The sequence below is a fragment of the Passer domesticus genome, chromosome 6 (genome assembly GCF_036417665.1).
Source record: "Passer domesticus isolate bPasDom1 chromosome 6, bPasDom1.hap1, whole genome shotgun sequence".
NCBI lineage: Eukaryota > Metazoa > Chordata > Aves > Passeriformes > Passeridae > Passer > Passer domesticus.
The window spans coordinates 37,194,671-37,211,910 of NC_087479.1; the positions used below are offsets into that span (position 1 = coordinate 37,194,671).

The 17,240-nt window shown below is 48.2% G+C and overlaps 2 protein-coding genes and 2 long non-coding RNA genes across 9 annotated transcripts in view; 1 reads left to right on the top strand and 3 right to left on the bottom strand.

Annotated features, from left to right (window-relative positions):
• MAPKBP1 (mitogen-activated protein kinase binding protein 1) overlaps nucleotides 1-1,652 on the bottom strand; it is a 95,386-nt gene extending 93,734 nt beyond the window's left edge. For 2 of the 5 annotated variants that reach the window (XM_064424604.1, XM_064424600.1), the window contains exons 1-2: nucleotides 1,394-1,651; nucleotides 263-600 (exon numbers count right to left, since the gene is read on the bottom strand). In XM_064424604.1, coding sequence (XP_064280674.1) covers nucleotides 263-379 — 117 coding nt within the window. In that variant the 5' untranslated portion in view covers nucleotides 380-600; nucleotides 1,394-1,651. Of the gene's footprint in view, nucleotides 1-262; nucleotides 601-1,139; nucleotides 1,273-1,393 lie in introns of those variants that run through there. The other 3 variants (XM_064424602.1, XM_064424603.1, XM_064424601.1) reach the window with 3 other exon arrangements.
• A 294-nt stretch (nucleotides 1,653-1,946) lies between these two features.
• LOC135303170 (uncharacterized) lies at nucleotides 1,947-16,912 on the top strand. Of its 2 annotated transcripts, none has more exons than XR_010364667.1 (3): nucleotides 1,947-2,235; nucleotides 5,712-5,814; nucleotides 14,395-16,912. It is a non-coding gene; the product is annotated as an uncharacterized LOC135303170 (long non-coding RNA). The 2 variants fall into 2 exon arrangements; XR_010364668.1 differs by having other exon boundaries at nucleotides 15,580-16,912.
• LOC135303171 (uncharacterized) lies at nucleotides 12,879-14,174 on the bottom strand. Its single transcript, XR_010364669.1, has 2 exons — nucleotides 13,576-14,174; nucleotides 12,879-13,076 (listed from the first exon to the last, which is right to left on the bottom strand). It is a non-coding gene; the product is annotated as an uncharacterized LOC135303171 (long non-coding RNA).
• The window catches only part of MGA (MAX dimerization protein MGA), a 60,803-nt gene continuing 60,059 nt past the window's right edge, over nucleotides 16,497-17,240 (bottom strand). The window contains exon 28 of the transcript XR_010364661.1: nucleotides 16,497-16,681. The gene's annotated coding sequence lies outside the window, so the exon portion shown is untranslated. The remainder of the gene's footprint in view (nucleotides 16,682-17,240) is intronic.

Genomic DNA, 17,240 nt, shown 5'->3' on the forward strand with positions numbered 1-17,240 from the left:
AACAACTCCACACACCACTGTGTGGGAAATCCCAAAAGCTTTCTGATACAAACAGGGTTTATATCACGCAAGCAAAAAGAATGCTTCAGAAAGGATCTGCAGCAGATCCAAGATCCCAACTAAAAGACAGACCAGTCATGGATCAGTTAGTTCCTCTGCATCACTCTACAGTTATACCAAGTCTCCCAAAGCAGCATTATCAGAACAGATGGAAACTTAGACAACAAAGTTAAAGCACGCTGCTGCAGCACACAGCACTCACCTTGCTGCCTATATCTTCTCGCTTGTTCCCAGGCTTGCTTCTCCTCAGCTTAATGGAAGGGGAGCGAAGCAGATTTTTGATCCGACTCGTTATCGTGGACCCTTCGACTGACATCATCTCCAGGTGCACGGAGGTGCTCACCCCACACACAGGCTGTGCCTGGGGAACGAGCCCAGGTTTGGGGCAGAAACACCGATGTGCTCAGCTGGGCTCCCACGCATTCACATATCTCTCAGCGATTCTGCTCGGGAACTCCACTCCTGTTACACTGCAAAGCTATTCACAGAGGCTGGCAGACTTTCCTTTTGCAGATTCCAGAGGATCAAATCAGCAGCAATCTAAACAGAAAGATGCTCCGTGAGTCAATACGATATTCAGTAAATTGAATTCTAGCCTCATGCTTTGCAAGAAATATAAATGCAAACGCTTGTAGGGATGGAGGCAGCATTACTATTTTCAGAGGTTTCTACACAAATTATCATTCATTTAGTATCAATTAACATATTTAAGCCAATGCCCAAATTCAAAATTTAGATTTTGCACTTCAATATCCTCTTATGACAAAGACAAAAATTCCCATGCCTTGCTTTAGCTCCATACACGTCCATTCCACCTTGTGCTTCACAGCCTGGAAAGCACAATGCTGTACTTGACTATTAAACGCCGAGTCGCAGAAAACCCCCGAGAATACACACGAGGGAGTTTTTAACTCTCACAAATCTATCTCTGTTTTAAGTCCACACAATTACATAGTGTGTGACACCAGATAATAAAGGCATTTGATGTTTCCACGTCCCCCCACCCCTATTTCTAAAGTGAATCAAGGAGGCACTATAGCTGCTGCCAAGGACTGCAGACCCCCGGCCAACACCTTCACCTTTCCCGAAGTAGCCCGTGGTGGCCGGGGGGAAGAGTGATGCAGTCAGAGCCTGCAGTGAATTATCCTCCCGGCTTCTGTGCAAAATGGGGGCGGGGGGAAGAAAGAGAGAGACAGAGGGAAGGGGAGGCAGAAGGGAGGAAGAGAGAACGGTCCAAGCCAGCGCAGCCGGCAGCCTCCTCCCTGCGGCGGCAGCACTGCGGGTGAGGGGCCGCGCCTCCGCCCCCCGCCCCGCCGCCTTGAACCTCTCCTACCTGGCGCCCAGGAGCGGCGATCCCGGCGCCCGCGGTGCCCCGCAGCGCCTGCCCATGCAGCCGGCCCCGAGGAGGGGCCGCGGCGCGGGCCGCCCCCGCGGGCGGGGCGGGGGCCGTACCCTGGGCGGCGGCGGCAGGGAGGGGGCGGCAGCGAGGGGGCGGCTCCGCAGTGCCAGGTGCGGGCCTGGCGCCGGGGCCAGGCCGGGACCCGCCCGCCGAGCCCGGGAGCGCAGGGCAGCGCGCCCGCCCGTGCCGCCGCGACCGGCCCGGCCCGGCCCGGCAGCGCTACGGCGGCCCGCGCGGGCCAAACCGCGGCCCCGGGGCGGCGGAGGGAGACGGGCGGCGCTGGCGGAGGGATCGCGGCGGGGCCGGTGCGGGGAGCCCGTGCCGGGCCGGGAGCCCGTGCCGTGAGGGGAGCCCGTGCCGGGCCCTGCCCGCGCCGTGAGGGGAGCCCGTGCTGGGCTGGGAGCCCGTGCTGGGCGAGCTCCGGCGCGCTCTGATGGGGTCCGAGGGTGCGCCTGCCACGCGAGAGCCAAGTGAGAGCCGGGGAAGGTCAAGGGCGCCTTAAGGCCCGTTCTGCCTGCCCGCCGTCCCTCAGGACCCGTGGCTGCGCCCTCGGCCCCCACCGTGCCCTGTCACACTGTCCATCTTCTCCTGTTTGAACCTGTTACTGTAGCGTCTCTGGCAAAATGGAACGCGGGTTGGCTTAACTTCCAAACTTAATATGGTAGTTCCCAAAAATAACCAAACTACACTTGCCAACAACAGCTAAGCACATATGGAGGATCCCTCGAACAGCGACACCAGAAATTTGGAAAATTGGCCCATACATAATACAAGAGGTAGGACAACACCAGATGTCATGTAACCCATCTTGGTCTCTCAAACGGGTTGAATTGCTGGTGAAAATGAGTGTGTGCAATTGAACTGCACTGTTTGCCGACCCTCTGACTGCAGTTGTTCCTTTCCAGCAAAAGCATTTACAAATTTTGGGTGCTTCCTTCCCCTGCAGTGGGTCGGCACACCACGCCTGGGGTGTTGCTGTCGCTGGGGGTGTCACAGTGTCCCGACTGCCCCACACACCTGCCTGGCCATTCCTGGCTGGCCACCACATCCTGCCTGTGCCACAACAGGAGCCCCCTGAGGAATGGCAGGGAAGGGAGGGGACTGTGAGGCCGTGTCACCCTGCTGCTCTGGGGTGGGAGAGGGCACAGGGGATGTCACCTTGTGCCCCCATAGTGTGGGACAGCTGAAACATCACTTCTGGTGTGTGGATTTTTACCAGGGCTGTGGTGTTCACAGAGGTGGGGTGGAGGCTGCTGGCAAACCCACACCCTGGCAGCTGAGCTGGGTATTCCTGAATGAGCACAGGAGCCCACAACCACACAATGGCATGGTAGGGCCCCACTGCATAGGTTCCCAACTATGAGAACGTCCTGGAGTTCCTTCTCCCCTCAGCTCTTCAAAATTTTTGTTAGGAGTCTAGCAGCCCACTGGCACACAAAGACACCCCATGGAGGCAAAAATTTGGATGCTTGTGTGCTGGCTCCTAGCAGGTGAAAATTTGCTGGAGTTCAGGCAGAGATTTGCAATGACAAAGGATCCACCTGGTCTTCCCCATGGTAGCCAGCACACTGCCAGCATCACAGCTTGTGACTGTGTGAGCCTGCACCACCGGAATTTCAGGAAAAGTTTGTTTGCATTCCAGGTGGGATTCTGAGCAGGCACAAGGACTTGCAGGACTAGGATCTTAAGGTTTATCTGGTCAGAAACCTGCATAAATTGATGAAAACACCCATAGGGCATGCTTCTAATCTCTATCAGTAACTTGCAGGAAGTGAATTTAAAATGTCAGTGTCTAACCTTTGATAGCTTTTGGTTTGATACATGTGCCAGAGAGAAATCCATGCTTGTTGCTGCGTCAAAATGCCATAAGGTTCTGGGAACTATGGCTTTTTGAAAGATATCAAATTCTGTGGGATTTACAATAAAATTGCAAGAGTTGGTAACATTGCAATAGATTTTAAAATGGAAATAATTGATGTCCATGGAGCTAAGAGTTTTGCATATGTAATCATGGAATCATAAGGGTGGCTTACCTTTCAGCCCCAGACATAGTCTACAGCCTGAGAGGTGGCACATAAGAAAAGGATTCTTTTAGAAAATGTGAATATTGTCCTTTCCTACCAAACCTCTTGTCCTATTGCTCAACAACGGTGTCTTTATGCTAAGGGTGAGGAGAAAGTCATGAAGGAAACCAGGCCTGCTGTTGCAGCAAAAATAAAATCCCTCTTCCAGGAAGATTTACACATATGGTTAGCTTAATGCAGGCTATCAGTGAGTGAAACTACTCACAGTGGATATGGAGTTTGAAAAGAGCACCAGCCTCTACAGGACTGGGACCTGGCACTGCACAGGAAAAGAAATGTAGTCAATAGTTCTTAAATTTCTGCTGTTCAACACTAAAACATCAGAGTCATCACATTTGGGAGAAACATGCATACATTTGAGAAAGAACTGAGGGATGTCTTTGAAAACAAGGGACAGCTGAGATGTATGCTGGGGAGATGCTGTTTAAATGCAAGTGGAATTGTTCCTCTTTTGTTGGAAGCTGAGCACAGCATAATGTGATTTGTGATTACAATTCTTTGTGTCTGTGAAGCGACTGAAGAGACAGGCTAACTCTGAAACATCACTGGACTTCTAAATTCACTGAAAAGGAACTGGGACAGGGAACAGATGTTTCTGATTTTCAGACTAAAGCATACTACCTTTCTAGTTATTTTTTGAAGCAGCATGAAATGTCACAGTTTTTTCAGTTTGCCCTAAAGAAAAAGATCTTGCCAGTGGTTTTTAAAGAAACTTTTTCTATAGTTTCATTAATAAAAACACTTGCTCTTATTTTCTTTGATCCCAATAATACAAAAGGGAAAGAGGCAGGAAACACCAGTTTCCTCTCAGTTTTGCAGTACAAGTCTTACCACACACCTGTTTCATTGTTAGAGGTATACGATTTTCCAATTGTAATATCAAATTTATGAAAGGTTATGAAAGTGAAAAACCCTTGCACTGACTCTACACCACCGGAGCTCTAGCTGGAGTGAAACCAGAGCAGATGATGCTGTCCTGCTTGGCTTCTGTTCTCCCAGCCCTATCCTCCAAGAAATACCAGCCCACTTGAAATGGAGAAGCTGCTTTTCATCCAGTGGCATGACTAGAAGCAATTGGTAAACCTGCTGCTCCTTGACAAGCTTCCTGATGTTGCTCTTGCTCGTGGTGTCCAAATTAAGCTTTCCTATGGCAGCAGTCAAGCTGGTAATCTGCTGGCCAGTCATTGTGTCAAAGCTCATTAAAGGTGCATGTGTGGCTTGTGCTGGGGCAAGTGCTTCACTCTGTGCTCACTCACCCCAGCGCTTGCTGCTGTTTCTTTTGTTGTGCCATTATTGCCTCCTGACTATTGCCAGAGATCACCTTTATTTCGGAACAAGGCTTGTGTTTTGACAGGATGTTCCTGTAGGGCCCATCTCCACAGGGCAGTGCCTTGACTGAGATCAGTTAATGATAACCAAAAGCAACAGGACTTTCAGCTTCACTCTAGAGTCATGAATTCTTCCTTGACAGAAAGGATAATGTACCATGAATAAATTATGTCATTTATCTTTGACGTTTCCAGCATTTGCTCTTGAATTATGTGTTCTCAGAGAAGTCTTTCTGAGAGATGCCTTAAATAATGAAAGAACAGATGCCTCAACAAATTAAATGCCATCTTTTTAAGCACTAGGTAATGAAGTATCTGAAAATGTTTTTCTCTGTTGCAGAAATCCTCTGTGCTTTTCTAAGATATAGCATTTTGCAATAGTTCTGTAATCCTGTAAAGCTCCAAGCAAAAGGAACATTTTGGATGTGATTTAAAAAAAAAAAACAGTTACTTTCCTAGTTAAGAATATGGTGATAAAATAAGAGCACATAAAAGAAGACACAAAGCAACAGAGCAGAAGTGCTACATGAGCCCACTCAGTGTGATTTCCTTAAACTTGTTCTCCTTACAAAGCTCTTCTCACTACCTGTGGCCAGGCAGGGAGCATGGGGTGAGTCTCCAGACACACCGAGAGCAGATGTAGTCCCATGACTGGATACACTGAGTGCTTTCCAAACTCTCTGTGTGATGGGGCTGCAAGGTGCTCTGTGCCTCTGAAAGCCTGATACCATGTCACAGCCAAGGCCCTGGGTGGTAGCTTGCTCAACTTGGGGTTTTGCCATTTTAAATTTGTTTTCTTTATCAGAGAAACAGATCTGAGAAATTATTTCATATTTTCAGACACCGGTGTGTTGGAGCTGACCTGCTCTCTAGTACTAGAGGGAGCTCCAAACTGGAAGCTGTGGCAGCCAGCATGAGCAATTGAGGCCAGCTCAGTGAGCAGGTGAGTTAGTCAGGGAGCAGCATCACACTCATGTGGATTCATAGCTCCCACACAGCTTAGAGGATGGGTTGATCACCTTTACGTGTACCTGCAGAAATAGTGGGGACAGACATTTTACTCCACACCCTCACTGCTATGTTCCTGAGCAGCTTTCAGGCCAAGTGAAGAGCAGAGAACATATTTTCCCCACAAGCTTTAATCTCTGTGTAAGAAAAGCATTTGGTCTTCTTCTGTAAGAGCTGCAACCTCCAAAGGACCATAGTGCTGCTTTCCAGTTAGGATAATGACTGTCATTTCAGCCTCACAGGATGTTGATTCAGCAGGGTCATTATGGCTTTTTCCTCATGTTGACTTCTTGCTAGTCAAGAAGTGAACAGCAGGCACTCAGTTGTGGAGAGAGGGTGGGGGAGGAAAGATAAACAGCTTTGGTCTAGTCCAGAATAAAAATAACATGTAAGTACAATATATGAGAAACTAGACAGGTAAAGTGTAAGAGAAGAAAAGCAGCTACCAGGAAGTATACAGAGGGCATTTCATATTTAACTTTTCTCCAACTATGAAAATTACTGTGAACTTAATAATAATTTCATTATTTACTTCTTAATTAAATATGAATTTGCCCTGGCAAAAGGTACCAACAGTTCTTTTCTGGACATACAGAGGTCTCCAAAGCTCAATGTGTCAGGTGACGAAACCCAAGCAGAGTTAGTTGCTTTTGTTGCCTTGTTTGCTGGCAGTGAGCTTTGTCCCTTCCTCTCTCTCATTTATTGTCACAGCTACAAGGGATAAGCAGAATGAGTTTCTGGAAATTCTTTCCAACCATAGCTTAGGCCTTTTTATCAGCTCCTGATACCTGACTTAAGATGTTTAGATCCTGCCAGCAGTTACACGGGATCCTTTCTTCATGTGTTCCCATTGAAAAGTCATGTAGACATCTATGGTTCATAATGCATCCAGGGAGAGTATGCTTATATCATACACCCCAGCTGTGCTTTAAAAAAAGAAAAATATACATCCATGAATGCCATTCAGCTGGTTGCTAGGAAATTGTGCTGATAAAGAGAAATCATGGGGAATGCAAACAAAATGTGTAGTATAGAAAGTCCAGCTGAAGACATAAAGTTACTCCTTAGAAAAGGCTTGTCTCCACTAAGGACTGATAGTTTCTGGAATAAGACGAAATGTGTAGAGATGTACTTGTAAATTCCAGGCACAGCTACACTCATTTTTTTTCTGAATTAGAAGAATGTCCCCTAAACTGAAGGAAAAAATTACAAATTCCTTTCAATTTTTACTCTGCTATTGTAACAGTAGGTGAACTAGTCTGCTTATGTCTCACTCTGTATTTCAAGGGATCAGCAAAACCCATGCCCTCAATTAACACTATTTTTAACATAATTAACAAGGTGTGCACAAGTGCCCATTCAGCTGTCAAAGCAAGGCCATGCTCTGACTCACCTGGTGCCCAAGGCATGCGTGCATCCGGTGCACAGTCAGGTGTGCTTTCAAGCCTGCTCTGGGGTGACAAATGTGATTGACAAAAAAAAAAAATCTGTGACTGAAGCCTGGAGGAATGGCTGCTGGACTTCCCACAGCCCCTTGGGCAGCACAGTGGTGAGCGGTGCTCAGGAGAGCCTCAGCAGCCCCTGAGTGCTGCAGGGGCAGACAAGCCTGGCAGGGCACTGCAGGGGCCAGAGGCTCCCTAAGAACAAGGCCACAGCCCCCACTGCTCCTGTTCCAGCCTCTCCACTAGTACAACACCAGCTGTGTGAGCAGCTATCCCCACTAGCTGTGGCCTGGCCCACACATTTCTGCATTAGCCAGCTTGTGGAGGGAGATAAATGATGTTACAGCCCTATGACATTTCCACCAGAAGCAGGATCTTTGTTGTCCATTTCTCAGTGGCAGGGGATGAGAATGCTATGTGGTAGCTGCTGAATGTGAATGTGTTGTGCTTCCTGCTGCCTGTGTGGACATTACGAGGGATGATAAACATCAAGTACTGAGGCAAAACTCAGCTCAGACGCTGCCTGGGCCAGTGAACTCACCACCATCACAGCTTTGGCTGGCCAGACAAACCGTGATGCGGTACCCAGGCTAATCCACAGGGGTCCTCTCAAGCTTAGATCTAGCAGAGTCTGGCCCCATTTACACACAGGACCAAGTGATTTGACAGTCTCAAAAGCCCTTGGTGGGACTGCAGTGTTGCATGAACTCTGTCACGTTTAGACCGTAGTTATCTGGGACCTTAGGTGTGGGTAGAGACAAGAGCAGCACCATGCAGATAGGAGAAGGATGTCTCCCATTGACTGCACAGGTGCCAGGGCTGGCAGGCACACAGAGATTGGATGTTGGATACTCCTACTTGCAAAAGGAGTCCAGATCTGAAAACCACATGATAGGAAAGCACTTGACTGAACTGGTACTTAAATAGGGGATGCCAAATCCTTGTTCTTGTTTGTAGAAGTTATTTGTGTTCCATTGTTCTCCCTAATTACTGCTCTCTGGAAATACCAACCACAGGATGAAATTACCATTGAACTCTGTGAGGAGGGATAAAGGCCTCCCTCAGAGCAATCACCTTTCCCAGTTTTGGGCCCATAAACTTTTTCTAGTGAGTGGGGCTTCAGGCATCTACACACTTCATCTTGTTGGCAGTGGGTTTAAGGTGTTTGTGAAAGGTAGCCCAGAAGAGCTACTTTTCACAAATGTCCTAAAAATACTTGCAAGGGCTCACTAAGCAGAGGCTGAAAGTGCTGCTTGACTGCTCTAAGATCACCTGAGGCCAGTTCACTGTAGAAAGGTTGGGTTGAGCTTTGTTATGTTGGACCAGGTTAGGTTAGTGAGAGCTCCTTACTGCTCCAGGCACAGAAAGGGATCACAAGATAGGTTTTCCAGCATGTGTCTAAACAACTGATTGTCCTTCATTTGTCCTTCCTCTGGCAGCATAAGCAAGAGCATACAAACTAACCATCTTCACTCCCAGACTCTTCTGCAATGGAAAGGAGGGAGCTGTTATTTTTCAGGTTCTGTCCTCACAGAAGAGGCCTTGCAGCTTTCTATGGGGCTAAACATCAGACAGGAACAAAGCCACTGCATCACTTGGCTGATGTCTGCCTGAATGTTCTTATGTGTTTAGGCCAGCTCTGCACAGACTGCATGGATGGACTCAGCACAGGGGCTGGCCCTGGCCCAGGGACCTGAAAGGAGAGATGCTTGCAAACCCCTCTCTGCTGAGCTGGTGTTCCCAATGGCCTGCTGTCTAACCTCCCCCCACTCCCCAAGAGAATGTAGGTCACTGTTCACATTGTTTTCCTCTGAGCCTAGACCGTTCCTGTTTTGCCACTTTGTTTGCAATTAGCCCGTACTTTTGTAATTGACCTAAATAAGCCTGTTTGTTTCATTTTCCTCCATCCCATGCCTTATGTTCCCAGAGAGCTGTAATTAATAAGAACGATGCAGCATGAATATCTTCTGCAAGCCCAAAGTGGGCAGTGCCCTGGCTGGAGTTAGTCCTGCTCTTGGTGTTCAGCAGCAAGCTGACAAAGTAAACCAGAACTCAGGCAGCTTTGGGTTTTGCTCTCAGAAAAAAACAGCATGACAGATCTTACAGCTTGACTGTGCTGTATGGCCTCCACAGATGCCTTTTATTGTTACTTCTGTTAGCAAAATGAAAGAACTAGAACAAAACTGTGAGCAAGCAAATAAGAAATCCCTCTAATAACAAGTGATGTCCAAGCGTTATATTGCAAGCTATGAAACTCACCCATTTGTATCAGTTTTCACAGCTGCTCACTTTGCTCCCACCATCACACTTAGCACATTGATGGTGTTCTAAATTTCCTCTCATGTCATAGCCCTGCCCTCCCCCTGATGCCTGAAGAGTGAATGATGGAAAATCAAATGCAACAGAGCATGGAAGTTATCCCACTAAGTCTCTCATGCTATTGGGCAATACTCAGCTGGATGAGTTTCAGGCATTGCTTTTTGCCTCAGTTTTCCCATCTGTTCTCATGAACTCCTGCTTGGAGAGGAACATCTCATGAATGTTTCCTTTATTTGCACTATTTTTTGCCTCTCACATCCTTAAAAGACAAAAGTAAACATCAAAACAAAACCTTGCAAGAGAGCTTTTCCCAAAACTTCCTGTTGTGTTCCAGACCCTCCTGCAGAGACATTCTGCTGCTTCCCACTGGGGTGCCCATCTCTGTGTCCCCCTCCTGCAGGCAGGGCTGTGTTGGGGTCCGTATGTCAGGCTGGCACAGAGGTCAGTACCGAGGCTCATAGGAGCCACAGAGCCTGTGGAGGGCTTAGCACTGTGGTGTCCCTGAACACCAAGCTCCAGCCTCTCACTGTAGAGGTGCTGGAGGAAGGCACAGGGAATGAAATGCAAACTACATATCATGCTGCTCAGAAACCAAATACCAGAAATGCTGGCACTGCATCTATTTGTAGTTTTCCTGATGTGTCGGCAGTATCCTACCTAGCAGTATGCAGTCAATTTCTGTCCCTTTGCTTGTGCTTGGTTCTCTAGAAAGACTCTGAGAGCACTTTAGTAGGTGTGAGATGCAAAGGTGTGATAACCTTTGCAAGACTCTGAGAGCACTTTAGTAGGTGTGACAACTCAGTCCCAGGGTCGACCCTGTCCAGCAAGCCAAGAGATGACATGGAGGTAGGCAAAACAACAGCTGTGGCATAAGGTTGTGGAACTGGGGTTTTTCAATAAGCCTTTTGGGTACAAATAAATTTTGTACCCAACTGTAACTTAATTTCCTTGGAACTAGGGCAACAAATTACCATAAACCCCTTTTAAAATCCCCTCCATTTAACCTCTTGCTCCTTGACACAGACTTTGAGATCTAGGTTTCCCCCTTTCTGTGTAGTATACCTTGGCTTGCAAAATTCACCATGCAGAACGAAATCTGAACTTTCCACTCCCCATGGCAACCATAATTCAATTAAACAAGACAAACCTTGGACAGCAGTTGGTCCTTGGACAGGACATGGTATACTAAATATGATACCAGCAGGAGGAGAGTGAAACACAAAACTCGTGAAACAATCCTGTTAAAAGAGAGTTGGCAAGTGGGTGCCCTTCAGGACAAGGGCACACACAAACACACACGCTCTCCCCTTTCTTTAGTCCAGCACACTTTACATAGATGACAACAAATAGGAAGGACTGGGATTAATGGCAACTTTTGCATGCTTGCAAGTCTATCTGAAGAGCACCCAAGTGCACATTCAATTTGTATGGATGGATGCATTTGTTCCCTTTGCTAATGTGCAAATACAGGTCTGACTAGGGATGCTTTCCTTAAGCAGTGCCAATGTGGGCAGAAAACAAATGTCAAATACAAGAAAATTGCACACAGCCCATTAGTCATCTGGCAGGACAACTGAGAAGGAAATATAAAAGTATAGCCAGATCACACTCTCACGGAGGTGAAAGAAAGAAAACATAGTGACTAAATACCAAAGTCATGGCAAACCCAAATATTATTCTCAGAATGACTAGAATTAGGAAGGCTAGAAGGCAGGGAGCAACAGCCTGGAAATGTTGCCCAGGAAGAGGCACTGTCTCCATCCATTGAGGTTTTTAATCCTGGATGGAGAAAGAAATGACCAGCCTGATTTGATCTCATGACTGCCCCTGCCCTGGACAGGAGGCTGGACTATTGATCTCCAGAGGGCCTTTCCTATGTGAATTTTTCTGTGATCCTATGAGTGCCTGTGATTTGGCATACAGAAAAGGTAACTACTGACATTGCCATGACAACAAACTGGATTTCTGCTGGTGTTGCAGCTTCCTGCAAAGAGAAGCAGCTTCCTGCAGCTTCCTTGAGAGAAATGCTCACAACCCCACAAAGATTTATAGCACTAGATTCACTGGAGCTTTACTTTCAATCTAATGAAAGAATTAATAGGTATCAGCTTGTTGCACAGTTCATTTCTGCTTGTTTCAATTTTTTTTTTTTTAATAGTGAAGAGAAAATTACATGCAATCTTGCAAAAAGAAGATAATTACATCCTCCCCCTTGGGGAGACAACCAAAATGGCTTCAGCAAATACTCCCAGTGCCAGTGGGAGGCAGCAGCCAGGGCCAGCTGCATGTGGCTCAGCACAGGCAGCTCAGTGTGTAAAGCATTTTCCTTCACCATTTGCCCTGTGGTCTTCCTAAACAGAAGCACATGAAGCAAAACGCTTCCAATGTTTTGTTCAAATACTGCAAATGAAATCTCAGCTGCAGCAGCCAGGAGTTGAAAACTGGGAGCTGGGCAGATCCGAGGCAGTGGTGCTGCTGTGGCCGGTCACACACCCGGGGTGCTGCTAGGGCTGTGTGACCTGGGGGGTGCTGGCCTGCCCAAAGCCCTCTGGGCTCCTGAGGCTGCAGGCAGAGGGTGGGGATGTGGGACTCTGCTGCCACAGCTTCTGCCCTGGTAACGCCCAGGGGGGAGCTTGGGGACACGAGCACTGGGGCCTGCTGCAGTCCAGCCACACAAGGGCTCTGCTCTCTGCCACGTCTGCCTCGCACCCGGGTGCTGGCAGCACAGAGCACCCTCAGAGGCAGAGGAGTGCTTGGTTTCCTGCATGCTTCCCACTTGCACCGTCTGCCTCTCAGCCAGAGCCAAGGATCCAGCCCCCTGGGACTCACCTTCAGCCAGGAATAACTTCTGACTTGAGGCAATTTTAGTAGGTCACCAATGCCGATGGCTTTTTCCTTTGGCAGTTATGCTTTTCTTCCTCACTCTATGAAAATCGAGTTTTCTTTCAAACATGAATGTGCCCCTTGTAAGCTGATCTGCAATATAATTATTTTCTCCCTTGCTCAGCAAACTTTGCGAAACTGGACATTTTCCCCATCAAAGCCAGACAATGAGGCCTTGTCTACACTGGAGCACAGTAGTAACAATTCCCACTGTGGCTGCCATCAGTTCAGCTTGCCTGGTGGGAGCCATTTATTAAAATTTTTTCCGGAAGACTAAGCCTCCCGGTTCAAGTTGATTGCCCCACATGTCAGAGCCACAAAACATTTGTGGGGTGAGATCTTTTTGCCATGGGCATTCAAAAGCTAAGGAAGCAAATTCAAAGCTTTGCAAAAGCACTCACGAGCTGCAAGTCAGTCTGAGCCATTTTTTGAAACCAAGAAGCCATTGTAATCTAGAAGTGCAGACACCAGTTGGGGAGCAGGAGTTAATCATTGTCCTTGCAAAAGGTTTGCCAGCACCTCCTTTTCCTGTCATGGTTTTATAGCCAGTCACCTTAACAGAAGTTAAAACATGATCACACCATTAAAAAAAGGTATCAAAATAACCAGAGCAGCTTTGTTATCCATCTCATATGCAGAAACCTTCACATGTGCTTGCAGTTTGCTGAAGCTTGGCCCATCTGAAGTTATCCAGCCCCATAACCTGTCCCCCCAAGAGAAGCCACACCACCACCTCCCCCACAGCCCAAACCCAGCCAGGCCCAGCCAAGCCAGCAGCTGCCCCCCCCCCCCCCCCCGAATCCGAGGGGCACATGTGGGGCTCCACTGACCCCCATCTGTCCCCATCCAACCCCACACAGGGCTGCCCAGGCAGGGGGACCTTCTCCAGGCCTGCTGCCTTTCCAAGGCTGAGCATACAAACGTGGCTCCAGCCAGGCCCCAGAGGGACACTAATGGTTGATCAAATCATGTTTTACTCTAGCTACATAACGCTTTATAGTAACATCCAGGTCCAGCACGTCTCCAAAATAAGGCACAGCATTAGTTCACACCTTTTCAAAGCTCAGCACTGCCTGTGCCTCCGGCTTAGGCAGGGACAGACAAGGGCCATGGGGGCCAAGGGCTTGTGGCCAAGGACAGCACAGCTTCACCCACGCCAAGCAACAGCTCCTGCAGGAAGAGGCACCTTTAGCTGCTGTTTACACAAACAGTTCCAGCCTTCATTGGATACCAAAAGTAACCAGACACCTTGTCTCCATTGAGGTTTTTCCTTCAGAAGAAAAGAAACTCAGCAAGGAATTCCAGGATCCCTTCAAAAATTTTACTGCTGTTTTAGACACCTTAGGTTGGAACATGTTTTGTGACTAAAAAGAGTACAGCTGGCAAGGCCTCAGCCATGCAGATGGCAGGGTGAGCCAGAAGGAAGCAGAAGAGGGCAGAGGATTGGCATGACACTGCTGCTCTTCAGAAGAGAAGGACCCAGCACGTGCTTAGCAGTTGACTTGGTGCCAACAGGAGAGTGTAGCCACAGGCCTGGGCTTTGAGCTGCTGGTGTGTGTGTCATGGCACGCCAGGGAGCAGTGTGGGAAGCATCAGGTCTCAGCCCCTTTTCCTTACACAGAGGACAGGGCTCAGAGCTCCAGGCCTGAGCAGGCAGAAGGACTGGTGGAAAGAGGGGGGAAAGAGGAGCATCTGCCCCTCAGGCCAAGAGCAGCTTGTGCAGCTCCTGCAAGGGGCTCTGGCACACAGGGCACTGTGAAGGCAGCAAGGGATGGGTGGTGCAAGAGCTGGCAGCAGCTTCCCCAGCTGCTTCTGCCAAACTACTGAGTCAGCTCCAGGGCAGACCCACCCTTCTCCTCTCACTGCTGCAGGAAATCCCGGACAGGCACCGAAATGGAGGCTACAGGGGACATGCTGCTACAACTGCCTTCAGCAGACAGTGGTGTGCCGTCCTGAAAACACCTGTAAAGCTCTGATTGTCCTGCTAATGGGCTTTTTGTTAAACAGAACAGTCAAGCTGCTACAAATCAAACAAGTCTTGATCATACTTTCACTCTGCAAGGGGAGGTGGTCATCAGTCATCCCATCCCCACGGCCTGAAAATACACTGTACTGTTCCATAAACCAGCAAGCTTGTGTCATGCATTCATCCTCCATTTTGGTTTTTTATGTAGGTTGGGTCCAGCACAATTTCAAAAACAAATTCTGGCCTCTTTTTTAAAGATGATTGGTATTAATACAGTGGTTACTTTACATTTTTTTGCTTAAAAATAATCACAGATCATTGGATCTGAAAGTCCAGGGGACCAAAGTCCATTTTCCAGATCCAGTGGCACCTCAGAGGCATAAAGTTTTATATCCTTGCAGTGCTCAGTAGCCTCAGCTGCAAACTGGAGCCCATTGCTCGGGTAAGCTCTGCAGATTCACACGAGCCTACAGACCTTGCCCAGAGGCTTCGTGCCCGCACAGCCCCAAGCCCTGGAGAAGCCAGGGAAGAGCTGCACACCCACAGGTTTTGCTGCTCTGCTGTGGGCAGCCAGAGCCCTGCCCCAGCAGGCCTGGGGTTGGGACAGACCAGGAGGAGCTGGGCAGGCTGTTTCATACAGCTGCTGTCTAAGGAGTTAATCGGTGCTGAAAGCTACTAAAAATGGCACACAGCTTATGTCTGCATATCTTTTTTTAGCTGCTATTTAATTGCCTGGTTTCAGCCCACGAGGCACAGCACGGGCACTTGCCAGGGGCACCGCTCTGCGTCACACAGGGGAACTACAGGGAGCCCTGTGCTCAGCAGGAATGGGAAAGGAAGTCAAAGGCAGCAGGAAAGCCTTTCTCCTCCTCGGAGCTGGTCCCAGCAGGCTGGCAGAGACTGAGCCCTGCTCCTACAGCACAGCAGCCTGCCTGCTCACACCCACGTAGCTGTGGCTGCCCCTTGATACACCCTCCATCACATCCACATCTTACACAGGCAGGGATCCTGGGCCTCCTCTCATGCTGAGCTGAGACAGCCAAGGCAAAATGCTGCCTTCAGGTTCAAGTCTCTCCACTCTGATTTCCAGCATCTACCTTACATTAGAGAGCCAGGGCCAACAGCTGTACCCTCGATGAACCACAGTCCCATACGCTGGCAGCCCTACAGAAAACAGGGAACCCTCACAAGAGCAAGATGTACCAGGTAAGTGACCACCATTAAAGCAAGGACAGGCCTTTGCACTTTGTCACAGCAGCTCTGCTGGCAGCACGGGGGTGCTCCAGGGCAGCCCCACCAAAACAGGGGACAGAGGGGACATTCCCAAACACACCAGGACAGGTAAGACACCCCTGGCTGCTGGGCTGGATGCATCACTGGATTAGACAAACACAGCCATAGGTTCCAAAGGCTTCCCTGGCACCGGGATGTGCTCGCACTGATGAGCGTGCAGAAGGTGGCAGGAAGCCTGGGGCAAAGGGCTCTCCAGCTGCCTGAAACACTGCATGGAGTTTGTGCTGGCAGCCTGCAAGGCCCAGGCGGCTGGTCAGGAGGACACAGAGGCTTTCCTCTTCATCAGAAAAGACCCAGACAAGTGGAGACTAAATCCTTCTAGGAGTAGAACTCTATTAAGAGAATGAAGACAGGGAAACCTCCAGAAGAGCTCTCACCTGGTCCGACGCCTCCAACTCCCAGGAGATACAAGATGGACAACTAAAGTGCGAGCTGAGGCACCACAAACTCCAAATGAGCAGGAACAGCCAAGTACACTGTGGTGTAACGATGCCTTCTTGGTGTGCAGCAGCAGTTAAAAGGGCAAAGAGATGAGGCACTGAGCTCAAGAGACAACACAAATGGCATTAGAATTCCTCCACTACCATGACCCCAAATGACAGTTATTTAGATTCCATTCACTGCCAATTATAGACAAACTGGTCCTGCATATTTTTGGATTGCATTTACAGGCTCAAATCTGGCTGTAGCATCAGTTACTGCACAGACTCCCTGTAACTGTATCGTCAACAGAGTTTATTTGTACCACCATCTGCATCTCCAAGAACACGATGAATATGCTGGAAAACACAGATCCCCAGCAGACTGTTGGCCTCCATTAGAAAGTTCTTTCCATTGCAAGGCTGACTGGATATACTTCATGCTTACATTTTTTTCTATTCCATGAAGCAACTTTAGCCCTGAAAAAAAGGAGTAATAGGATAAGACCTTGTTGAAGGGTTTAATGAGAAATTTCAGAAAATATGTTGACTGTGTCAACCATTTTTATTAATTCATTCCCGTAAGGTCTGATTTTACTCTTTAAATAAAAAGAAATTCTCTGACATGTCTTCTCCAGTCAATTACTTACCCTCACTGTAACTGTGTAACTCTTCTCACTGTATTTTCTTTTCTCAGGTCTGTAAGACTAACTTCTCATTTGTAGAAATGTACTACATAATGAAGAAAAAAATACCACCAAAAAAGGGAAAAAAACAAACAAAACCAACAAAAAAAAAAACAACCCAACACAAAAAGCCCCCCAACCAACCAACCACCCACCCACCAAACAAAAAACCAACCCAAACAAAATAACCCCCACTCACTTTCCAATTACTGCATGTGGAAGCCACAGACAGCTACTTGTTATGGGCATTTTATCCATTTCTTTTTAAAAAGCGTCTCTCCTCTGACACTTCACATAAAGGCAGATCTGCAAACCTGTTCCCATTAGGACAGCCCTTCTCTAAAGGACTCAGA